The sequence below is a fragment of the Leiobunum rupestre genome, chromosome 11 (assembly GCF_980474605.1).
Source record: "Leiobunum rupestre chromosome 11, qqLeiRupe1.1.hap1, whole genome shotgun sequence".
NCBI lineage: Eukaryota > Metazoa > Arthropoda > Arachnida > Opiliones > Sclerosomatidae > Leiobunum > Leiobunum rupestre.
This window is the reverse complement of record NC_143394.1, coordinates 11,818,022-11,843,270: the sequence shown is the minus strand read 5'-3', so window position 1 is coordinate 11,843,270 and position 25,249 is coordinate 11,818,022. Positions and strand designations below refer to the sequence as shown.

The following is a 25,249-nucleotide window of genomic DNA, read 5'->3' as shown; positions in this document are numbered from 1 at the left end:
GAAATTTATGTAGACCTTTATATACATTTCTTATATCTATGGGTTTAAACGACAACGTCTTTAGAGCTACGTGATCATTTTCAACGGTTTTTGTTTGGCGTGTATTATTGTATACTTCGCATACGAATATTGTATAACTTTAAAACGACACCGTATATCTGCCGAGCTTACGTGACACGTAGTATAATATTTATAATGTTTAAATAAAAATTCTAAGTATTACAATTTTTCGGCTCGGTAAATCAGCGTGTTTAGACCATTATTCCATGTTTAGACAATGCTCACAGCGTAACGATTTCTATGACCAAAAGTATATAACATGTCTTTTACGAGATAAGCTTCCACCGCCCTAAACTAATAATATTATTCGCCCATAGAATGTTCAGATAAAATAGTACATTATTATTATAAATGCCGAGAAAATGTAAAACTAGATCAGCTCGTGCGCTAAAACGGGGCACAGAATTAATTTCCGCGCACGCGTTGATATATTTTTGCATTCGCAAAATGTAAATTATCAATGACGTAGCCAGGGAAGGCACAGGGGGAACGTACGTACCAAATCTATTTTAGTTTTCACTTTTTTTTCAATGGTGTGACCCTAACCGAACCGAAATACTGTTACGAACCATATTTATTCCAACTTACATCTTTGGAAGAAGGTTGATACACCGCTTTGATTTTCCTTAGAATATCTTCGAGAGCTTCTAGTAGGTCTTCGTAAAGGCTCGAAGGATGGTTTGGTACGTTGGCGGCCAAATAAGGCGCTTCGCTGGAAACTAGGTTAGTCTTATACGTTGTTCCGTTTGGTTTCGGAAAAATCTCGATGCTTTTAAGGTTTTTAAGTAGCAGCTCTTTGCACTCGCTGTACTGGTTGCAAACGTATCCGCTAGGTGGCGTTTCTTGGCACAACGAACGGAAATTTAACACGTGGGTCAGCAGAACCACGCTAAGCCTTTGCACGTGCTCCTTAGTGGTCGCTGGTGCCGTTTCGTTGGTCGAGATTTCTTTCACCAGTTTTAAGACTTTCGCGGTGTTTAAACACTGTAATAGGAAGCAGAATCGATTAGTTTTCAGTGGCAGTTTGAAACGAGTTATGTCGTAATCATAGATAAAATAACTTCGTATATAGATAGGAAACTTCATGTTGTAGAAGTGACGGCAGAATTTTGGCCGACATCTGGTGGCGGCACCCGATTAATATTATTTGGTGAAGTTCGCACTACTCGAAGTACGTACTAGAACGTTGGTGTAACGCAATCCCAATTGCAAAGGCTTAAGCGAGCTATATGTATTAAAAGTACTTTTTCTTGAACTGAGAGCAAATTTAAGAAAATAGCACTAAAGAAATAGCATTCAGTAAAGATTTAAAGTTTGTTTTAAACGCTATTTCTGGTATAAAACTCCGACCTCAAATTTCTCAATACGTTCTACGCTTTTGAGAACACAGCCAAATGGCGCAGTCACTAGATGTCAGGGCAATCTCGTGAAAGTCAGTTTGCCCCATTGAAGTTTCCTATCTATATACGAAGTTATTTTATCTATGGTCGTAATTAACACAAATATTATAGCGTTTTCCATTTGTCTGCTCTCGAGCACTGTAGATCGCTCTGATCAACATTTTATGTTCCATTTGCGTGCTCGGATCTGCTCCGATCAATTTTCGCGTGTTGCATTTCGCGCTCTCGGGTGCTCCGAGATCGCCCAAAACCGATCTGCAAAATGGCAGACCGAGACGCGAAAATTCAAATGACTATCAGACGAAAAACAACAAAGCGCGGGAATATGTTCATGGAATGTTCCATTTGCGGTTTTACTCCAGTCGATTGGGGTGAGATCTATGACGTCAAAGACAGATTCAGAGCGAATCTTGAGCAATCAAATGGAAATCGCTATAAATATCGGTCAATAGCATTATCCTCTGCTACCAGAGATCCTGGCAGTTATAGAGATGCGAAACTCCCTATACCCTAAGCAAACCAAATTTTTGCCGATCGCAGCGACGCCTGTACGTGGGGAGTAATCACAGAGATCCTAGGATTGTTACCGTTGTTTACAATTTTTGCGTCTCTCGGCTTGAAACGGGCGCTTCCTTCCGGCCGAAGGGCGGCGCTGATGCTTGCATTTTTTTGTCAGGTTTTCGGCGGAGTTTCTCTATAACTGCCAGGATCTCTGCTGCTACGTTGGATTAAGAATACGCTTACAAGGAGATTACCCGAGGTGTTTATTGCCGATTTTGTTCAAAGTCGGGCGTAATGTAGACCTATATGAAATATGAAATTTCCCAAAAGGAGACGTTGCACTACCCATTCGATTTCCTATGGCAACCGAAAATGTTTTTGATCACTTAAAACAATAAAATCTCCATTTAAAAAAGCATGGGAAATTTTGAAAATCACGAAATGTGTAATTTCACCCAAATTTAGGTAAATTTCATCAAGTTTGGGTAAATTGAAACATTTTTAGGGTAAAATAAGGTAAAAATCTTATTTTGGTTGTAAGTGGTCAAAAACATTTTCGGTTGCCATGGCAAATCGAATGGGTAGTGCAACGTCTCCTTTTGGGAAATTTCATATCTCATATAGGTCTACATTACGGCCGACTTTGAACTAAATCGGCAATAAACACCTCGGGTACTCTCCTTGTTAGTTATAGGCTTCACGAGTAATTTAAAATATGACCAAGTTTCAAACTGAATATGTGAAAGGAATTGAGTTGGGAATATAGTACTTCTAGAGAGAAAATGTATATTTGATGGCTAGGGTGGCGTCATCTACCGCAATCCAGCGCTAAGAATAATTTAAGCTAGTGGCGCTATCTTATTAACGTGAACAGATTATAAGCAGACGATATTTAAAAAAATATATTTTCTTTGAAAGATAGGTGAAGCCACCGACTAATGATAATTTCCAGAAAGTGTTCCTCGTGACCCCAGCCACAGCAGATAAAAAGTGTCGTACTATATTCCCAACTCAAAGGTGAAAGGTGTGTGCCCGTTCAAAATTATCTCTGTACAATAGCTGAAAGTTTTCGTCTAAAAATATTTAAATTCAAAAGATGTCTGCTATTTCCTCATACATTCAGTTGATGGTTATTAAAAGTCGGCGGGTGACAAGAAATAACCATGAAAACGTTGGTGCAAGCTCTTATGTGATTTTAGTTTCGTGATTGTTAAAAAGCTTGCACCAATAAACCTATCGTTACTATATAGGTTCCACCCAGGGCCGTGCAGAGGGGGGGGGCAGGGGGGCAAAATCCCCGGGGCCCGGGTGAAAAGGGCCCACGAGGGGGGCCCGTAGCTGTAGGGCCCATCGAAGAAGCTCAAGGGGGGGGGGGTGCAAATCAAGATAACTTGGGAGACGTTTTCAGGGCTCAAGGGGGGGGGGGTTGCAAATCGAAGGGTCCCGCGAGTAAGTTTGCCCCGGGCCTCAGGATACCTCTGCACCGCCCTGGTTCCACCGCGAACTATGACAAACTCAAGAACGTCGTAGTGCTATAGCCATTATAATGACAATCTGTTGCCCGGCAGTAGCGTAATCGGAAGTTTAGAAACCGGAAATTCAAATCCGTATCACCCTACTTATCTCTTTGTTGGCAAAATCATTTCCAGGTAAGCCTCAAATTCGAAAATAACTACCTTTAGAAATCATGACGAGTATTTGTAATAGTTATTTTTACGTTACTATTCGATAAACTCAAAAGTAAGGGTTATTGTCACTTTGGGTAATATTTTACTGGGAGCTAGTAACGGAGTGACGTCATCACATGAATAAAATCTCCCCCTAGCGAGTCGCTGTCAAAGGCTACGAGTGACGCGTTAGCAAGCAGACGCAAAACGGCGACGAAGCCCGTAATGCAGTCTGTCTTGTGTGAATAGCTCTCAGTAAAACTTTTGCATTTGTATAGTGTCACACTTTTGTAAGGATATTATGCACTTATGGTCATGCTTATGATAGAATTTAGTTGACTCCGCGATGCGAGCTGAAGTTTTATAAAAATGTATAACTACATAGTTATCAGTGGTAAAAATTAGCCAGGTTTAATAATCAGCGTCAACATAGCTTGGCAGTAAAATGAACGTTTGCATGTCCTTAAAGAGCCACGTGCAAAAAAAACAAAACGGCCAAATTAGATAAAAGACAAGCACCTTACATGAGTAATGAAATTGTCTGTACTCTTGTTTCTCAAAAATAGATTTAAATATAATGAAACTGTCTAATATACCTATTAAGTTTACATAGCGCCGCATGACGACCAGCCCAAACTTCGGGATTTTAATTGATTTTATATGGTTTATAAAAATTTATTATTTATATAATTATATTTAATTATAAAATACAAAGCGTCTGCTTAGCGGACGAATATCTAGAATTTTGATCTTCTCGCGTTGGCCGCTACGTGGTAAAATGAAAAAGCATATTGGTATAGTATCCCGAAAAATAAAGGCAAGATAATATATATATTACTTTTGATTTTACTTAATGAAAAAAGTGGGTAAACTCACTTTACTGCACTCCAGGTATGGCAACCCTTGTTGAACGCAGAGCAGACGATTTAACATGGTGTCTGTGGACACGGATACCATATTTTGGAGCGGATATTCGAAACCACCGTTCCATTTTTCGCTCTTCGAGTCGAATAATTCCAAAACAGTCGCCAGTTCGCTGTTCGGCAAACGGGCCTCGCTCAGTCGGACGCAAAATAAAACGAAGACTATATAGCGAGCGTCCATCGTCGATCGCGTAGAGTATCGAAAAGTAGCGTCTGCTAGAATGCGTCCGTAAGTCCCGAATGGCAAGGCTTATATGACGTTTGACGTATCTGGCGTATATCTTAACTGATATACCGTCCGATATGGTTTGGTTTGAAGGCCGTCCGATTCTGATATGACACTCCTGGAGATACCACTGATTGTTGCGGATTACGACATTTCTGTGACGCCCATGAAAGCTCTGATATTGCAGCCCTGTAAAAGGCAGGAAATAATTGGCATAACTTGTCGGAGTTCGTTAAGGTTTTCGAGCTAATGGAAGCGGATTTGAGAGAAAAACCATATATTTTAATTACAGTTATTCTCCGTACGTAGGATGCGTTTTTAAGCCGGCCCGATGATTGTCAGTTATGCGGATGCTGCTTCGTTTTTAACCCTTTCTCCCTTCTACGAACATTTAGAGTTTGTTGTACTCGAAATTTTATTTCGCGCTATAAATATAAGGTCTATTTCAATTTGTAATATTTAGCGCCCGCCGCAATTATATGAAAAAAATTGCCTAACACGGATATCACATTTTTTACTACTGAAAAATGAAATTATTGCATTGAGCAGCTTATACAAGGTGTTTTAAAAGCAGTGGCGTAGCCAGGATTTTGTTTCGGGGTGGGGGGCACACAAAATTTTAAGGAGTTGTAGGGGTTGAGTTGAGAAGTATGCCTGTTTTTCCACTTTTTCCCACGATGAGTTAAAAGAGCGTCGGAGCTTAAAAGTACGGCCTACTAGCCCCTGGAAGTAGGCTGCAAAAGATTACCATTTTAAAAATTAGGAGACGTAAAATATTGATTTACTGGTCTAAAAAGAGTTTATTGCACTGACCCCTGCGTCAGAAACAGTTTTCAAAACTTTAAATATTCGTAATAAGGTCATTGGTCAGTGGCCCGCTGGTACAAAGGTTTCACCGTTTCAAAATTAGAAGTCGTCAAGGTTTTATTAACTGGTCTAAAACTAGTTTATTGCATTGACCAGTTTATGTATTAACCCTGTGACAGGACCAGTTTATTAATTTGAATTATTCATAATAAGGAAAATGGTCAGTGAGTTACTGGTCCCAAAGATTTGCCAGTTTGAAAATTCGGGGTCGCCAAGGATTGATTTACGGGTCCAAATCGAGTTTAATCAGTTTATTTCACGGACCAGTTCATTAATTTGAAATATTCGTAAGGCAACGGTTATTGTCGACCTCCAATCTCGAGTTCTTTACCATAGAGTTTAAAGTCTGGAAATCACTCAATCGTTTAAAAAGGCATTCTACGTGAAACAAAATATGAATCCCTAATATGTTCTCGGTTGCATAAATGAGTTGATTTTAGCAGACGTTTAGGGGAGAAGAATCCATCATAGATAAAGAAATAGCTTAGATCCACAATTCTACGAGGGACTGATACGGAAGTGACAGCTAGCAGACAACGCGTATTTTCTGGATGCGCTACGTTATAGCGCCATCTTTCCACCAAAACCAAAATAAATGACACGTGACTTCTACTCTAGGGCTATCAACATTATTAGGCCTAATCTACCGCGTTATTTTTTCCAAATACTAATTTTTAACACCGATAGATGGCACTATTACGTAGCGCATCCAGAAAATATTTTCCAAGTACTAATTTCGGTCACCGGTGGATGGCACTATTACGTAGCGCATCCAGAAAATATGGGTCTTCTTCTAGCGGTCTCTTCCGTGTTCTTCCCACAGGCCCGTATATCATGGAAATCAAAATGAAATTAATCTCGCGAATAATAGGTATACTATATACTTCTGGTTATACTGGACCCGGTTATCGCCCAATGTGTTTTAGATTGTAAAATTGTAAGTCATACTTTTGAATTTAATCTAACAAATCTTGGTTTTTCCAGATAAAGTCTATGGAAAGGAAAAATTTGGGAATTTAGATTTTTTACTCAGCCTTTGCCTATCAGCGTTGTGTCCTCAAAATAAACTCATTTAGGTTTCCTTCAAAATTGTTCTTCCAGTGGCAGCGATCCCGTGGAGCTCGAGCGCCCATAGGGCAAAGCATACTGGGCCAGAGGCCCCACAAATAAAATTGAGGATAAATAGCATTCAGGGAAATGTTTCTAACCTCACTGCCTTTATTTTGGTCCGAATAGACGCTTCAATAAAACATCTTCAAGGAAATTGCCAAGAAGTAATATTTCCGAGAGCCAGGATCTGCAAGCTAGGAGCAACAAACACAACACCCCACACAAGGAGAACGCAACCCGTCAAAAGTCGTGGATTTTCTTGTGTACATTTTTCATTGGCTAGACGCTTTAGCGCCTGCGGCCGTTGGAAGGGGAAAATTCGGAAATTGTGTACGGCAGCAACAAGCGTTCCCTTTTACCTAGGTTGCTGTTTTGACACATTAAGGCTTAGCAAAAACAGGACGTTCTGTTTACAGGTAAACCATATCTTGCGGGTCCTGGGTATCGGAAGTATTACTTCTTGGAGATTTCCTGGGAGGATGATTTATTAAAGTGTCCATTCAGTCTTTTTACAGAAGTTATTTTGATATTGCAGATGCAAGTAACATTAAAGCAACTGTCGGCTCTATCATTGCCACCTGTATTATGAAAAGGCCCCTGTTATTAGAGATGGCCATGAATCTATCCGAATCTTCGGAAAAAATGACTTTCGTGGAGAGCGTGGAGTCATCTATTAAAGGGAACGGAAGCTAAAATTCAAAACGGCGAAACAATAACGTCGTCAGAGAGCCATTATAGAGTATTATATTTAGACCACTTTTACTCTGCTTAGTGAACTTTAACCTAAATTATATAACCCATATAAAATATATTGTAAACAATTACTATAATTGAAGTTATTGACAAATTTACAAACGAGCCAATCAACGCGAAGCATACTTTTATGTTCCGCCTTTTGAGTCAAAATGTAGCTTCAGCATCTGGTTTTTATTTCGACACTAGTGACATCTGTTGAAAAAGAGCTACTTCACCTAAAGCCGGCACTTGTTTTATAGATAGATTCGTCCAAACAGAAAATCGTCTCGTCGACCGTCGTGCACCCTGTTTTACTCATTTATCTTAAGTTACGCTAGAATAAATATGTGGCCAAGAAATGCTTTATGATCTAGCCATGTACACATATATTTTTATGAAGACATCGACTTAATGAATTAATTGACGGATGAGATATTAGAAAGAAAACGTTTTTTATAATATAGTAATAAAGATTTAGAGCTGTACATATTTTTGCTTAAGTTTTAACATAGATCGAGCTCAGGCATTTTAAATAAATATTGTGAACCTGAGACGAGGACGGTAAGTTTTAAAGTTAAAACAGAGCCCGATCTGAGGTATTGTGCAACGCATATTGTAACTAGTGAGCCCGAGCTTGAGCTCCTGTTAAAATACAAATTACTTCAAGCTCGAAATTGAACCCATTTCATGATTCACATTACTTGGAGCTCGACATAATACTGAGCCCGAGCTCGAGACTGATTTTGGTAGTTTTCATATCTGAGGTGAGCCCGAGCCCAAGACCGATTTGAATACTGTTTCATAACTGAGGATGAGCAGTAATGCAATTCGTCTTGTGAATAGCTCTCAGTAAAACTTTTGCATGCGAAGAATAGGAAGTGTTACACTTATGTAACAATATTATACACTTATGGTGAGACTAAGGTGAGCTAAGGTGAGCCCGAGACCAGCCGTACGCTCATATACGAATTCGGTGAGCTGAGTGAGCTGAGCTCGAGCCCAGTTCTTGGCTTTGACCTATGAGTTTTTAAGTATTTGAATTTTTGAATATAAAATAAAGGCCCGGGCCCCACAGGAAATTGTTTCGATTGCCTCCACTGCGATAGCGTTCACTTATTTGGAACCAATATTATTATTCAAAACATTAAAGATAATAAGATAAAACGTACACTTGAATGACAAATAAAATTTCCGAGATTAAATATTTTATATGTCAAAAACTAGAAGTAGATTTTTAAAGTTTCAGGGTATAATTATAATTAAATATAATAAATGTAACACGAAATAAATTAAATAATTGTAATTTAAAATATAGAGAAAAAGCTGTAAAATTTGTAAAATAACCATTAAAAATAAAAAAACGATGAAAAATGTTTGGCAAAATTTCACTAAAAGTTCGTTGAATAACTTTTAATAAATTTGAAAATTAAAATTATCTTCCACAATTTTGTATATTGTTAATTTAATCATCTTTTGAGATTCAAGTTTCCCGAGTTTCAGGGTTTCCCCTAATTTTGACGTAAACTGGTAATTACCAAATAAATTTTGGACGAGATTAATCATTAAAAACCCTAATACTTTTTCCGAAGATTTGAAAATTTCAAATCCTAATTTGACATTATTTATTTAAAGTTTTAGTAATGTAAACTATTTACAGCTAAAATTAAATTATACATAATAACCTTTTACGCAAATTCTTTCAGTTTTTCCTTAACATTACCCTGAAGTGGGGAACCCTGTCCAATTAGAAATAGCTTTAAGCTACGCGGCTAAATAATAAAGTTGCTAAAATAAAAAAATGGAAAACACTCAACTTGCTTCACTTACGGTTACAAATCGTCTCTTACAGTTTTTCCAACATCACACGTTGAACAGTTTGCACTTACTCAAAACCTAAATAACTACAATTCGAATAGTCCATTAAATAAATTATAACGAATTCTTGAACTTTAGATTATTAAAACACGGAAAAAATGTCGATTCGGCGAATTTCTCGATTTGCGCGGTTTAGTTTGTAAGGTTAAATTTAGTGGACTACGAAATGTAATGAAACCTTCCCACGCCATTATCCCCCCTCCAATTTTACCCCCTTATTATTCAAACAGATTTCGTCGTACTTGGAAGCCGCTGCTGTGTTAAATCAGCCGGAACGAGCCACCGCATTAACCTTTGGAACGCGCGCCATGCCTAATCTACTTTTCAACAAATACTCTGAACATGATTCCAGCTAGGAGTAACAAACGCAGCAGTGCCCTGCCCACACAAGGAGAACGCAACCCGTCAAAAGTCGCGCATTTTCTCGCGTACAATTTTCATTGGTTAGACGCTTTTGCGCCTGCTGTCGTCGGAAGGGGGAAATTCGGAAATTGTCTTTCCCCCGCCCGTAAAACGTTCAGCATAAAGGCTCGTCCAATGAAATTTGTACGCAACACTGCGTTACCGTGTTTAAAGGCTAGCTGCGTTCTCCTTGTGTTAGTTGCTCCTAGATTCCAGGCATACGTATTAACGTTTTATTATGTATGTTGGTCACATCTTGTCGACCCGGCTTGGATTGGGTTTATTAGGTTTGAAATAATGCCGCCAACAAAAAAGGAATCGTGGGTCTGCGGGGATTGAAAGCAAATCATGCGGGTTGACGTCGCAGCTGTTTTGTTCTGGTTTCCACACAACTGAGAGACCAGAACGCTATTATCTAGGCCTATAAAATATCCAGGTTTTTCACAGATTTTGTCACTCATATTTTGAGGTTTTTACTCAGATTTCGTTCCTGATATTTCTAGGTGTTCCACCTAATTTTCCAGGTTTTTTAAACAGATACTTTTCACTTGTTCCGGGATTTCGTAGTAGAGTAAAGGCCCAAACACACATACGGTTCGCAAGCGATTTCGCGTGCGAATTTTCGCGCACGCGCCATGACTTCCATTCTATTTAAGTCACGCGACGCGACGCGATTTGCCAGCGAAATTTCACGCGCGAAGGCTATGTGTGCATCCGCCTTTAGAAGAGTTAAGGTGGATGCACACATAGCCTTCGCGCGCGAAATTTCGCTGGCAAATCGCGTCGCGTCGCGTGACTTAAATAGAATGGAAGTCATGGCGCATGGGCGCGTGCGCGAAAATTCGCAGGCGAAATCGCTTGCGAACCGTATGTGTGTTTGGGCCTTTACGCTTAGAGGTCATTTCACTCCGAGTATGTGTTGGCGAATAGTTCGAATCACGGTCATCAACTAAAATATTCATAATTGGTGAACACAGTTTCAAACTCTTTATATTAAGTTAGTTTCTAATTTATTTATGTTTATTTAAAATTTATATTCAGTTTCTAATTTATTCATGTTTATTTAAAATTTATATTAAGTTAGTTTCTAATTTATTTATGTTTATTTAAAATTTATATTCAGTTTCTAATTTATTCATGTTTATTTAAAATTTATATTAAGTTAGTTTCTAATTTAATTATGTTTATTTAAAATTTATATTAAGTTAGTTTCTAATTTATTTATGTTTATTTAAAATTTATATTAAGTTAGTTTCTAATTTATGTTTATTTAAAATTTATATTAAGTTAGTTTCTAATATATGTTTATTTAAAGTTTCAAATTTATATGAAATGTTTGTTTCAAATTTAAATTAAATGTTTGTTTCAAATTTATATTAAATGTTGTTTTCAAATTTTTATTAAATGTTTGTTTCAAATTTATATGAAATGTTTGTTTCAAATTTAAATTAAATGTTTGTTTCAAATTTATATTAAATGTTGTTTTAAAATTTTTATTAAATGTTTGTTTAAAATTTATATGAAATTTTTGTTTCAAATTTATATGAAATGTTTGTTTCAAATTTATATGAATTGTTGGTTTCAAATTTATATGAAATGTTTGTTTCAAATTTATATGAAATGTTTATTTCAAATTTATATTAAGTGTTTGTTTCAAATTATTTATTGGTCACTTTTAAAAAATTTACGTTTTTAATTTATTTATTGGTCACTTTTAAAAAAAATAGTTTTTATTTTTTTTTAAATTTATTTATTGGTCACTTTTAAAAAAAAATTACGTTTTTAATTTTTTTAAATTTATTGGTCACTTTTAAAAAAAATTATTTTTAATTTTTTTAAATTTATTTATGTTTTACGTTTTTATTTTTTTTTAATTTTTATTATTTTTCATGTTTTTAATTTTTTTTTAATTTATTTATTTTTCACGTTTTTAATTTATATTTAAAATTTTTAAATTTATTTTTCACGTTTTCAATATTTTTTTAATTTATTTAGTTTTTGATTTATTTATTTATTTTAGTTTAATAGTAGTTTTAAATTTATTTTTCACGTTTTCAATATTTTTTTAATTTATTTAGTTTTTGATTTATTTATTTATTTTAGTTCAATAGTAGTTTTTAATTTATTTATTTTAGTTCAATAGACTATTTATATTAAAATTATCGTTTTTCAAAAGTTTCTTACTGTTGCAAATCTTATCATTATTAACAAACTTTCAAGTAATTTGTTGGACTAATAGACGCCACGTGAGCTTATGGAAGTGCTCTCATGTTCCCAGTTTAGTAAATAAGTTCTTGGATAAAAATTAAAATTTTATTTTTAGTAAGTTGATTCGAAAATAGCATCCCTTATCAGATATATTTATAAATTTGCTTATCTTCTTTTATGAAATTCTTCGTAATAAAAACGAAATGCGTTCTAAGAAACTGAGGGAAAATCTTCAAATACGTTTTCAGGTCAAAAAAGCTAAAAAATCTAGAATAACAACAGGTAGCCCACGGGCAAGATTAAGCCCCTTAAAATAAAACGTGTACGTGGAACGCCTGGACGATGCCTAATGAGTGTGAAATCTATTTTTTTAATAGTCTACGCGATCGCCGTCCGCGTAATATGGCGCTGTACTTAAGCTCTTTGATGACGAGCGTTGTACGAATTGTGAAATTTGGGAGTCTCCTAAAACACGTCAAAAAAAAGTTAAATATTGAAAATTTTAGAAGGAAAACTAAGCACTTTCATAACACCGCGAAATGGCGATTTTCAAGGCCGTCTAGCGTTCAAAATAGAGTGTAGAAATGAAACCAGAATTTCGAATAAGGATGTTCGATGAAATCGTAAAAAAACTTTCTTGTCATTGGCTAGACCATTTGCATATTTTGTAGACTCTGGGACAGATGCATTTTTATCTCATATTTTAAAAGGTATATTTTACTGGAAGAAAACCGTATTTGAGATAAGCCTAATTTATAATATATTGCGAAATTATTTTCCATTGTCAAATTTTTTAAAACGACTGACACTTCATAGATTTTTAAAATAAAATTGTTTATTTAAACAACTTTCAACAATAAATAAACAATATTTTTAAATCCTTAAAGTTTGAGTATTTTTATTTAAAAGATATAAATTTTTCATTTTAATAGTCTATTCCTATAAGATTAACCTACGGTCCTTATCATAATATACTTGAAACTATAAGTGTATAATATTTTACATAAGTGTGACACTTTCTATTCTTCACATTCTAAAGTTTTACTTAGACAGGGTTGCCACAGTTTGTTCACAATCAAATTACCTGACTTTTCCTGGTTTTCCCTGACTTATTTTGTGCCATGATTTTGTAATTTTTTAGCCTATATTTTAGAAAAAGTTTCCTATTTGCACCCGAAATTAAATTCCCTGACTTTTCCCTGATTTTAATACCCATATTCAAATTCCCTGATTTTTCCAGGAATTCCAAGTTTTCCAGGTACCGTGGCAACCCTGTTAGAGCTGTTCACGAGACAGACTGCGTTACGGGCTTCGTCACCGTTTCGCGTCACGCGTAGACTTCTTGTGATGACGTCACACCGTTACTAGCTCTCGGTAAAATTTTCCCCGAAGTGACCAACTTATGGAACAATATTATAGACTTACGTTGAAACTTGCTGAAATCGTTGCTATTTTTGTGTTAAAAATAAACTGAAATCCCGGATATTTGAAATCGTACTCCCGCGTTCATTTAAATATTTTACCTAAAAATATAGATCAATAAAATACCACTGATTTAAGAGAGCTTAGGCAATGAATGGTTCCCAGAAGCATACACTCTTACACGCTTTCTAGAGCGAGCTTAGCCCCTCTAGTCTCCTTGGGCTCCTTTAATAATAATAATAAGTCAAGTACAATACAAGTAACTTTCGCGTGACATCATCTCTTAATTTCGTCACCAGCTTCCCCCGTCTTTGACCTACGGTCGCCGCCATCTTGACTAATTTTCTCGCGAAACGTTTTATATTGAAGAACACGGCGCTTTTGACAGCTGTCAATATTCAGTAATCCGTTCTTATAGTAATCAAAAATGGGTGACGGGTAGTGGAATTTGATAATTGAACTAGAGCCATACTTACAGCTAGTTGTACCCCAAAATTAAAATTCACGAGACTATTTAAGAACCACCAACAGTGGCGTAAATACGCCAATGCAGCCAATGAGATGCATTGGGGCCCACCCCAGTAATGGGGACCCTAAACTTTTACTTAGTCGACTAGAACAATAATAAATAGAAAGCATTACCGGGATGTCATTAAATAGGACAACGCACCCAATCGCGTACATTGGAACCCGCAAAATTTGACGTGTCACAGGGGCCCATTTTCTTATCTTGCATTGGGGCTCAATTTTCCTAGCTACGCCACTGACCACCAAAGTATAAATTAAGTACCACCAAAGTACAAACGAACATTATTAGCTTTAATTTTAGACCAATTTTCGTTACTTGCAGCGCATAAACTTTTACCAAATTAAAGGTCAAGTCTTGGTTATTACTATGAAATATAAACTATTCGCTTCAGTGAAAATTTGAATGACATTTCTAAATACTCTGTAATTGCCCGAGTATTGCCAACATTTCTACTAAGAAAATCTACGTTTTAGGTTCTATAAATCGTTCTCTATATTATTTGGATAAAATACATTTATTATACTATACAATATAAAATATGTGTTGCCAATTTCCAACCCTAGCTAAGTATAAATTTATATTTACAAGCAATACATGATTTAACAATTTATACCCCTAGTTAAGTATACATTCATATTTACAAGCAATACATGATTTACCAATTTCTGCCCTTCGCGAAATATACATTTATAATAACTCATATTCTCATAATAAAAAATGTTTTCGCAAATTTCTTCCCTTACTTAAGTATGCATTTATAATACCATATAATGTACAATATTTACTAATTTATAATAGCATAGAATATAAAATATATTTTTCCAAATTGCCATGTAATATAAACTATATTTTTCCAAATTGCCATGTAATATAAACTATATTTTTCCAAATTGCCATGTAATATAAACTATATTTTTCCAAATTGCCATGTAATATAAACTATATTTTTCCAAATTGCCATGTAATATAAACTATATTTTTCCAAATTGCCATGTAATATAAACTATATTTTTCCAAATTGCCATGTAATATAAACTATATTTTTCCAAATTGCCATGTAATATAAACTATATTTTTCCAAATTGCCATGTAATATAAACTATATTTTTCCAAATTGCCATGTAATATAAACTATATTTTTCCAAATTGCCATGTAATATAAACTATATCTTTCCAAATTACAATGCCATTTTATATAAAATGTTTTGCCAATTTATAATCCCATATAATATTTAGCCAATTTATAATCCCATATAATATTTAGGCAATTTATAATTCCATATAATATTTAGGCAATTTATAATTCCATATAATATTTAGCCAATTTATAATTCCATATAATATTTAGCCAATTTATAATTCCATATAATATTTAGCCAATTTATAATTCCATATAATATTTAGCCAATTTATAATCCCATATAATATTTAGGCAATTTATAATTCCATATAATATTTAGGCAATTTATAATTCCATATAATATTTAGCCAATTTATAATTCCATATAATATTTAGCCAATTTATAATTCCATATAATATTTAGCCAATTTATAATTCCATATAATATTTAGCCAATTTATAATTCCATATAATATTTAGCCAATTTATAATTCCATATAATATTTAGCCAATTTATAATTCCATATAATATTTAGCCAATTTATAATTCCATATAATATTTAGCCAATTTATAATTCCATATAATATTTAGCCAACTTATAATTCCATATAATATTTAGCCAATTTATAATTCCATATAATATTTAGCCAATTTATAATTCCATATAATATTTAGCCAATTTATAATTCCATATAATATTTAGCGAATTATCTAAGTATACATTAATAGTACCACATAATGTTTTTCAAATTTCTAACCCTATCTAATTATACATTAATAATATCACATAATATGTTTTTCCAATTTCTAACCTTACCTTAGTAATAGCAATAGTTAAAGATAAAAAATAAACTACTTTTGTTTTTCGCACGAAATATGGGAGGCATCTACGCGCGCGATCTCAAAATATGGCAACAAAGCAGAAAAATAAAAAACAACTTGTCTGGCCTCATAACGCACCAAAGCCTGTCTGCCGCATTCCGGAGTGGTTATATTTCGCCGTTATGGCCCACCTACACCTACTGTCTTTTCTCCATTTCATTGAACCCGACGCGAACTATAGCCTACTTGCGGCGTGAGTCAGATTCAGCTGGCAAGACAGACAGACAGACAGACTGGTGGTGCGTTAAAGAGGTGTATACACAAAATCGAAAGCGTCGTCTGCTAACACGAACTGCGGATTGTTTTTAGCGTAACTAGCGCCAGTTAAACCTGGTGACAGAAATTATCCATCATAAATATAGAACTTCATACTAGCTGTAATTCTTTTCATTGAATCTAACTAATTAAAGGTTCATAAGATCATTATTACTCTAGCTTTGGCCATAGTCGCCATTTCGGGGGGAACATTTTCCCGAGGGATCGGACATTTACCAAAATGCCGTACACTTTGTCGAAAATCGCAAAATCTTTAAACTCTTTCTATGGTAAATTAACATTGAAATCCCAAAATCACTTCAAAAAGTAATGATAAAATCGCCAAAATCTCTACGAAATCCCGAAATCCCGTACAAAATAATGGCAAGTGTCCGACCCCTCGCATTTTTCTCTATACGAAAAAGTACGGATGACATCGTTATTGCGTGAAAGTGGTACTACCATAAGTTTATAATTATGTTTCATATAAGTTTTTTGGAGTGGACTTCAAATTAAGTTGATGTTTTTAAAAGTTGCGTATTTTTATCGATAGAGACGCTTATCGTTTGGGGTATGAAGTAAAAAATATCGAAATACCGCCACGTGGTGGTGGCTTCTTGAACGATACTAGCGCATTGGTTCGATTTGACTGGTCAATAGAAAAAAGGTAAAACCATGAACATCCTGATTATGAATTTGCCAATCCGTTTATTTATTAGTCAACGGTATTAAGTCGCTAACTCAAGATTCAAAATTATATAAAACTCTCTCGTTACATTTGTTACATAAAAAATTAATGTGCTTATTAAGAGGCAATAGAATAAATTACTCAAATAATTATCCGGTAATTCGACTCAAGCGCCTCATGGTGTGAATAAGAAGGTAGGAAGTTAGCGACCCTGAACGTTAACGGTAAAAAGTAAAACCGAAAGTCATTTATAAATATTTGCATTATTCGATAACAACCCATAAATTGAACGCGTTATAATTTTTGGCTTCTCAGCGCTTTAAAAGTAGTGTTTATGACTTAGCGGTTTCCCCGCAGTACGCGTATTAATTGAAATAGCTCGCGTTTGACAGTTGATTATAATTTAATAAACCTTTAAATTGAATCCAATGTCAAAAGCGAGCGTTGGCAATCTTGAAATTTAAAACGAACCTCATTTGAAATCAGAAGGGGTACGTAAGTGAATGTTTTCTTAAATTTAGTTTCAAAAATTAAAAGTGACAACTAGAATAAAATAAACGTGAGAAATTTACCTTGTGGTAGAAAATACGAAAACCGATCCGTATGTTGAAATCTTTTATAAAGGTCATCAAATGAACGAAATCTAAATTTTATCAACGCAAAGTTTTCGCGTCAGTGAAACACTCCTCCTACGCCGAATTTGAACAACGTTTCGGTTGTAAAAGCGAAATTGGACTGGAGAAATTGGGAGAATGCAACCAGCCCGCGAATACCTTCGCGACAAATTCCAGGGAGGGTAGAAAAGTGGAAAAACCAACTGACGCGAAACGATGGTCCTGACTGAATGGATGGACAATTCCGAGTTTGCCACGCTGATTGATTCAGTTAGACTTCGAACTAATAAGGGTAAAAACCCACCTGCGAAACTTCGACGCGAATTCGCGAAGTTGGTTGGAATCCATTGTAAGCTTAATTTTTGGCCGTTAAAAGGGATTCTATTCGCAAATCCCAAAAGCCGTGACTCTTCCAAGGCCCTCCCCTTTTGAAAAACGCTCGAGGGGGGCACCGGTGTTAGACCGGTTTGCGAGATGAGAATCCGGGAGGTGATTTTCGCTGAGACTAAAAGTGGCTCGCCTTCGCAGCAATTTGGTGGGGTGTAGCGTTTACTACTTCTAGGCTCCAGCGTTGCCAACCGTACGATAACTATCGTATTTGTACGATATTTACGGCTCCAATACGATGTACGATAGTGGTCAACTATCGTACGCAAAACGTACGATAATTTAAAATTTTCAAATAATCGTACGCAAAACGTACGATAATTTGGAATTTCCTAACAAAATAATTTATTCGTTAAAAAACCTGGTATTATGGTAATCTAGATTCCGCCAAAACCAATTAGAAAGCTGATTTATACACTAGATTATTTCCTACCTTTTTGCTCTACCCTCACTACTGTGTTTTATATCCGAAACATATTTTTGGCCTAAAATCTGCATTCAAGGTCAAACCCAAACGCGGGAAAGGTATGCTTATTCAGAGTTTAGAGTCTAAAGTCTAGACCTATTTTCCCTCAGCTGATTCGAACATCCGACAGACCGAGCAGTCGGGTCGAGGAAATTGTTGTTTATACTTCATGGGCATACGAGATCGATAGTTCGCGGCATCGCGTCCAAAATACGTGAATGAAAAGGTTAATTCGATGAAATTAGTTTTTTCGTATTTATAAGCGATAAGCTATAACCAGTAACAATGGATTTAAGTTCAGAAAATGAAATTGACTTGGAAAACAACGATGAAAAAGATAAGTGTTCAACGCCAAAAAAAAGGCTACTGAATCGCGGCAGTGAATGTAAGAATAGGCCAAAACACCGTCAACAAAAGTTTCGAAGAGAATGGAAAGAAAACTCCATGTTTAAAGGTTGGCTTGAACCCGACAAAAATGACAGTTTTAAAGCGGTGTGCAAGGTATGTAACATGAAATTGACTGCTGAGATTAGTGTTTTAAAGCAACACGCTAATGGCATGAGACACAAAGCAAACATTCGAGGAAAAAGTAAAAATCAGCCAGATATTTTACAATTTAGCCTAAAAAAAGTGGATACTCCGGCAGAAACTCAATCAAAAATTGCTGAAATAAAAATTGCCGGTTTCTTAGCAGAACACGATATTTCTTTTAACACTGCTGATCACCTTAGTTATATCATACGTGACTGTTTTTCCGAATCACCCGCCGCGAAAAACTTTTCTTTGGGAAGAACTAAATGTACCGCAGTGGTCAAAAATGTCCTTGGCGAAAGCCACAAAGCAAAATTAGTTCAAAAGCTACAAACAACAAAATTTAGCATTTTATGCGATGAATCTACGGACATTGCGACCGTTAAGACGTCATGCGTTGTCGTTAGATTCTTTGATGATGACACGAAAAAGATTAAAAGTGAATTTTTTGAATTATTGAAGGTTTATGATTCAACTAATAAAGAAAAGGTTAATGAAGGGGCTACAGCGGAAAATCTTTACAACGGTTTGATTGAATGTATAAGTAAATATAAGATACCCTTCGAAAATGTAGTCGGCTTTGGTTCGGACGGTTGTAATACGATGATGGGAAGCAAAAACTCTGTGGCGACTCGTTTTAAGAACCAGTTCCCTGGCATTAATATCATGAAATGTGTGTGCCACTCAATTCATTTATGCGCAAGTGAAGCGTGCAAAGTGCTACCAAGGGCTTGCGAAGACCTTGTACGGAACATTTACAGTTTTCTCAATGGAAGTGCTAAAAGGCAAACTCAGTTTATCCAGTTTCAAGAGTATTTGGACGTAAAAGTTCATAAGATGCTTCATCCATCGCAAACACGTTGGCTTTCATTAATTGCCGTGGTTGAACGGGTATTGGAACAGTGGGAAGCATTGAAGCTATATTTCACGGAAGCATGTTTGTTGGAACGACTGGTTGCCGCTGAACAAATATATAACAGCTTGAATGACCCATTCCTGAAATTATATTTCGTATTTCTTAAATGGATTCTACCAAAATTTACAAGGTTCAACGAGTACTTTCAAAGCAGCAAGGTGGTTGTTACATACCTTCATGAAAAGATTTCAACAATCTACTTAGAAATACTTCAAACGTTCATGGTCGGTGATTACGTTAAACAAAACGTACTAGAGAAAATAGACCCAATGAAAAAAGAAAAACACTTGCCTCTTAACCAGATGTATTTAGGTGTAGATGTCATGGAGGTTATGAATAACGTCAACGTACAATCTCGTCCCGATTTGATTCAACACTTTCGGACGCGTTGCAGAGAGTTTCTGGTAACTGCATGTGTTGAAATTAAAAAAAGATACTCCTTCGCGGACCCTCTACTTACTACGATTGCCATGTTACAGCCAATTCATGCTCTAAGCATCACTTCTAAATCGAGACAACAATGGCCATCAATTTTGCCTTTGGTTTCATCTGTGCCGCGAGCTCTTGATTGTGAAAAGCAACTACTGGATGACGAATGGCGAAGGCTTCCGATTATCGTTGATCAGCTTCCACAAGAAATTAAAGAATGTCGTGAGCCGGACGAATTCTGGTCTAAGTTACTGAACTTTCGTGACATTGTGGACGAGCAAGAATTTAAATATCTTCCAAGGTTTGCCCTGAACGCATTGGTTGTTCCTCATGCCAACGCCGATTGTGAAAGGATCTTTAGCAAGATTAATCGAGTAAAAACTAAGTCAAGAAATAAACTAATTACCGAAACCGTGAATGGTGTTTTGTTAGCGTCTGAATGTGTTAAGGCTAGTGGAAATTGTACGCTCTTAAAGCCAACTAGTGATATGATGTCTCGAATGTGTCTTAAAATGTACGATAACCTTTCTTCCAACTGCGAAGATTTTGAAGAAGTTAATTTTCAAAATTAACTATTAATTTTTGTACGGTACGTTAAAGTTGCTAACGTCATTAAATTTGTTGAAAATAAAATAAAAATAACGTAATAATAATAAGATAACGTGTTTTTTATTTATCTGAATTTGCTTAGACACTCAAACGCCATGCAAGCAAAACCCAAGTGGGAATTTTCTTTAACATGTTTTTGATCTTTTAAGATTCCCGCTCGCCACTCGGGTGGATGCCTGAACATAAAACACTTAGAAATCGGGAAATAGTCCACTTCTGTCGAGCCCTTTAAAGTGTACGATAATTTTAGCTAAAATACGATAATTTCGAGCCCCTGGTACGATAAACACTTCTTCAAAGGTTGGCAACGCTGCTAGGCTCTTTAGTCGTTGCCCGCGCGGGAATTTCCAGTCATTTATTCCTGTTCCGCGAGAGCGTTACTTATTGTTATTACTAGTCGTATAAGTGGTGGGCAGTTTTAATTTGACATTGTTTACTTTCAAGTCGACATTTAAAGCGAGAACTCATTGCCGTAACTCTGCTTGGGTAGGGTGTATCGAGTCTAATCAAAGAATTTGTTTCGTCCACATCGGTACACTTCCATACAGTTCAGTTCAGCACTTTCTAACTAAGCCTTGGTCTGCCGAACTGAATGAATTACACGGCTGAGACCGGGTAATTTTCACTACATGGAAGGAGTTTTAACGACTATTTGATTGTTTAACACATGCTATAATAAAGGGTATTTAACCTTCAATTACATTAAAATATTGAAAAAAATGTTCGTAAAATTTCATCATAATATTTTTTTTTATTAATTTTAATTTTATTGTTTTATATTAAAATGGTTTTTATCATTTATTTTTGGAGATACCTGGTTTTGGGATCAAGGTGGCGATGTGAAAAAATTTTAAGATACTATGAACTAAATCGAAAAATCCTCTGCTTATTTTTAACGTAACTAGCTCCAATCATCTCTAGCAAACCTTTTGGCAGAAATGTTAAATTCGCATTTTATTGAACATGCTTAAAGGTTCACCAAAACCTATCGGACCGAATTTAAGTTAACTCCACCCATTCCGTCACGTGACTCAAATCTCTATTTTCACCAATTTACTGATTTATTGTTCCTTTTTATTCTCGGTTATTGAAGTAGATGGCGACACTGCTTAACATCTCCCTTAATTATAAGCAAATTTAAGTCGAATTAAAATAGTAGGTGATCAGTAGACGGTTCCTTCGTTTTTTGTTAATATTAGGTTTGTTTACAAATACAATTTTGTGTCCATACCCGTAACTATGGAAACGAATTAGGATTTTTATAGTCGCAACCATTAATTTCCCGCCCACAAATCATTAGAACAAAGCGAGGAAATTTGGGACGTGATGTCGTACGAGACAGAAATAGAGCGTTTTAATTATTACCGCAATAAAAACGGGGAATCTTCAAGGATGTTTCCATTACTACACTGAAATTCGGTAGTTTTGTCATAGAAATTATGTCCGCATCTCCAGTAACGTCGAAATATGATTCTTTTTGTTAGTTTTCGGCTACTAAATCGCTGCTTTAAAGCCTTAATGTCCTAAGTCCAATTTTGACGTTATAGAACTTTATATTTATTTGTGGAAAAATATATTTTAAAATTCACCAATCCGCTACACAACGCTTTTAATTAAAATATTTCTCATATCAATTCAACGCTTTTAATTTAAATATTTTATTTAAATTTAACGTTTTTAATTAAAATATTTCTTATATCAATTCAACGCTTTTAATTTAAATATTTTATTTAAATTTAACGTTTTTAATTAAAATATTTCTTATATAAATAATTTACACCAATCACCAATTTCATTTAAATTCATAGGTTGTAATTTACACCAATCACCAATTTTATTTAAATTCAAATGTTGTAATTTACATTTTACACCAATCACCAATTTTATTTAAATTCAAATGTTGTAATTTACATTTTACACCAATCACCAATTTTATTTAAATTCAAAGGTTGTAATTTACACCAATCACCAATTTTATTTAAATTCAAAGGTTGTAATTTACACCAATCACCAATTTCATTTAAATTCATAGGTTGTAATTTACACCAATCACCAATTTTATTTAAATTCAAATGTTGTAATTTACATTTTACACCAATCACCAATTTTATTTCAATTCAAAGGTTGTAATTTACACCAATCACCAATTTCATTTAAATTCATAGGTTGTAATTTACACCAATCACCAATTTTATTTAAATTCAAATGTTGTAATTTACATTTTACACCAATCACCAATTTTATTTCAATTCAAAGGTTGTAATTTACACCAATCACCAATTTCATTTAAATTCATAGGTTGTAATTTACACCAATCACCAATTTTATTTAAATTCAAATGTTGTAATTTACATTTTACACCAATCACCAATTTTATTTCAATTCAAAGGTTGTAATTTACACCAATCACCAATTTCATTTAAATTCATAGGTTGTAATTTACACCAATCACCAATTTTATTTAAATTCAAATGTTGTAATTTACATTTTACACCAATCACCAATTTTATTTCAATTCAAAGGTTGTAATTTACACCAATCACCAATTTCATTTAAATTCATAGGTTGTAATTTACACCAATCACCAATTTTATTTAAATTCAAATGTTGTAATTTACATTTTACACCAATCACCAATTTTATTTCAATTCAAAGGTTGTAATTTACACCAATCACCAATTTCATTTAAATTAAAAGGTTGTAATTTACACCAATCACCAATTTTATTTCAATTCAAAGGTTGTAATTTACACCAATCACCAATTTCATTTAAATTCATAGGTTGTAATTTACACCAATCACCAATTTTATTTAAATTCAAATGTTGTAATTTACATTTTACACCAATCACCAATTTTATTTCAATTCAAAGGTTGTAATTTACACCAATCACCAATTTCATTTAAATTCATAGGTTGTAATTTACACCAATCACCAATTTTATTTAAATTCAAATGTTGTAATTTACATTTTACACCAATCACCAATTTTATTTCAATTCAAATGTTGTAATTTACATTTTACACCAATCACCAATTTTATTTCAATTCAAAGGTTGTAATTTACACCAATCACCAATTTCATTTAAATTCATAGGTTGTAATTTACACCAATCACCAATTTTATTTAAATTCAAATGTTGTAATTTACATTTTACACCAATCACCAATTTTATTTCAATTCAAAGGTTGTAATTTACACCAATCACCAATTTCATTTAAATTCAAAGGTTGTAATTTACACCAATCACCAATTTTATTTCAATTCACAGATTTACACCAATTTTAAAAATAAAAATAAAACTGTTGAAAGATTATTTTTTGGTATCTGATATTTAAAGGACCACCTCGACGTACGAAAAAATCTGGTTGAAAATCCAGTGGCTCCTCCTCTTCCGTACTTTGAGATCGGGCCAATCGTATTCTACGATGTTTCTAGCCCCATTTCGCGTGGAAAAGTAGTAAAATTTAACGCCTTTAAAAGTCTATTTTTGTTCAACTTTGTTGCTGAGTTCGAGTCGAGTATGCAAAACGCGTAGCCTTTTCGTTCACACGCTTAACAGAAAGTTAGTTAGTCCTAATTCTTAAAAAAACGACCTAACAAAATACGTCAATTAACATTAATAAAGGTATTTCGTATTTATATTTTCATTTAGTTTTGTTCATTCAAAATAATGTTTAGGAAAATGATTATATTTTAATATTTGGAGCTAAGCCTCGGTCACAAAAAAAGTCCGTTCTTTAAAATATGGCCAATAACTGCGTTTGCGTGGGAAATACGTTGTGGAAAGTTTTTCTGCATTCACACGTCAACAATGTTTCGCGTAACAAATTTCATATGCTGAATGTCTATTATAATGTATGCTTGTACATTACATAACTGGAGGCTCACAATGGATATAAAGGTATCGCTTATTACGTTGTATGTAAAGGAGCTAGTGTTTCAAATTTTAACGATAAATATTTATATATTAATAATATTACTACGTTCCTGTTACTACTCTACTCCAGAGTTCAATCAAGATTTATCAGTAATAAAATTCAAACTAAGGTTGCGCAAAAACGATTGTTTGTATGATAATTTTTATGTAGGTCCTTTATTTGTAAAAGTGTAACAAATTGTAAAACTCTAAATTCCATAGGAGTGTAGATACGAGAAGGTAATCACTAAAGTAATCAGTAGGTAAACAAATCGTGGGTAATAACGAAAAATCACTTAAGAAAATCACTGAAATCACCGAAATATTGTGAGAAATCACTTACAATTGTGAGAACTCCATGTAAAATCGGAAAAGTTGTTAGAACTACATGGAAATCACAGAAAACTTGTGAGAACTACATGGAAATCACAAAAAACTTGTGATAACTACATGGAAATCACAGAAAACTTGTGAGAACTCAATGGAAATCACAGAAAAATTGTGAGA

The 25,249-nt window shown here is 34.5% G+C and overlaps 1 protein-coding gene across 4 annotated transcripts in view; it reads right to left on the bottom strand.

Annotated features, from left to right (window-relative positions):
• Positions 1-17,727, bottom strand: part of LOC149921338 (zinc transporter ZIP12-like) — a 29,348-nt gene extending 11,621 nt beyond the window's left edge. The window contains exons 1-3 of one of the 4 annotated variants that reach the window (XM_090163143.1): positions 17,444-17,727; positions 4,505-4,966; positions 649-1,044 (exon numbers count right to left, since the gene is read on the bottom strand). In XM_090163143.1, the coding sequence (XP_090019269.1) occupies positions 649-1,044; positions 4,505-4,732 (624 nt within the window). In that variant the 5' untranslated portion in view covers positions 4,733-4,966; positions 17,444-17,727. Of the gene's footprint in view, positions 1-648; positions 1,045-4,504; positions 4,967-9,303; positions 9,414-17,443 lie in introns of those variants that run through there. The other 3 variants (XM_090163146.1, XM_090163144.1, XM_090163145.1) reach the window with 3 other exon arrangements.
• Between the last annotated feature and the right edge of the window lie 7,522 nt (positions 17,728-25,249).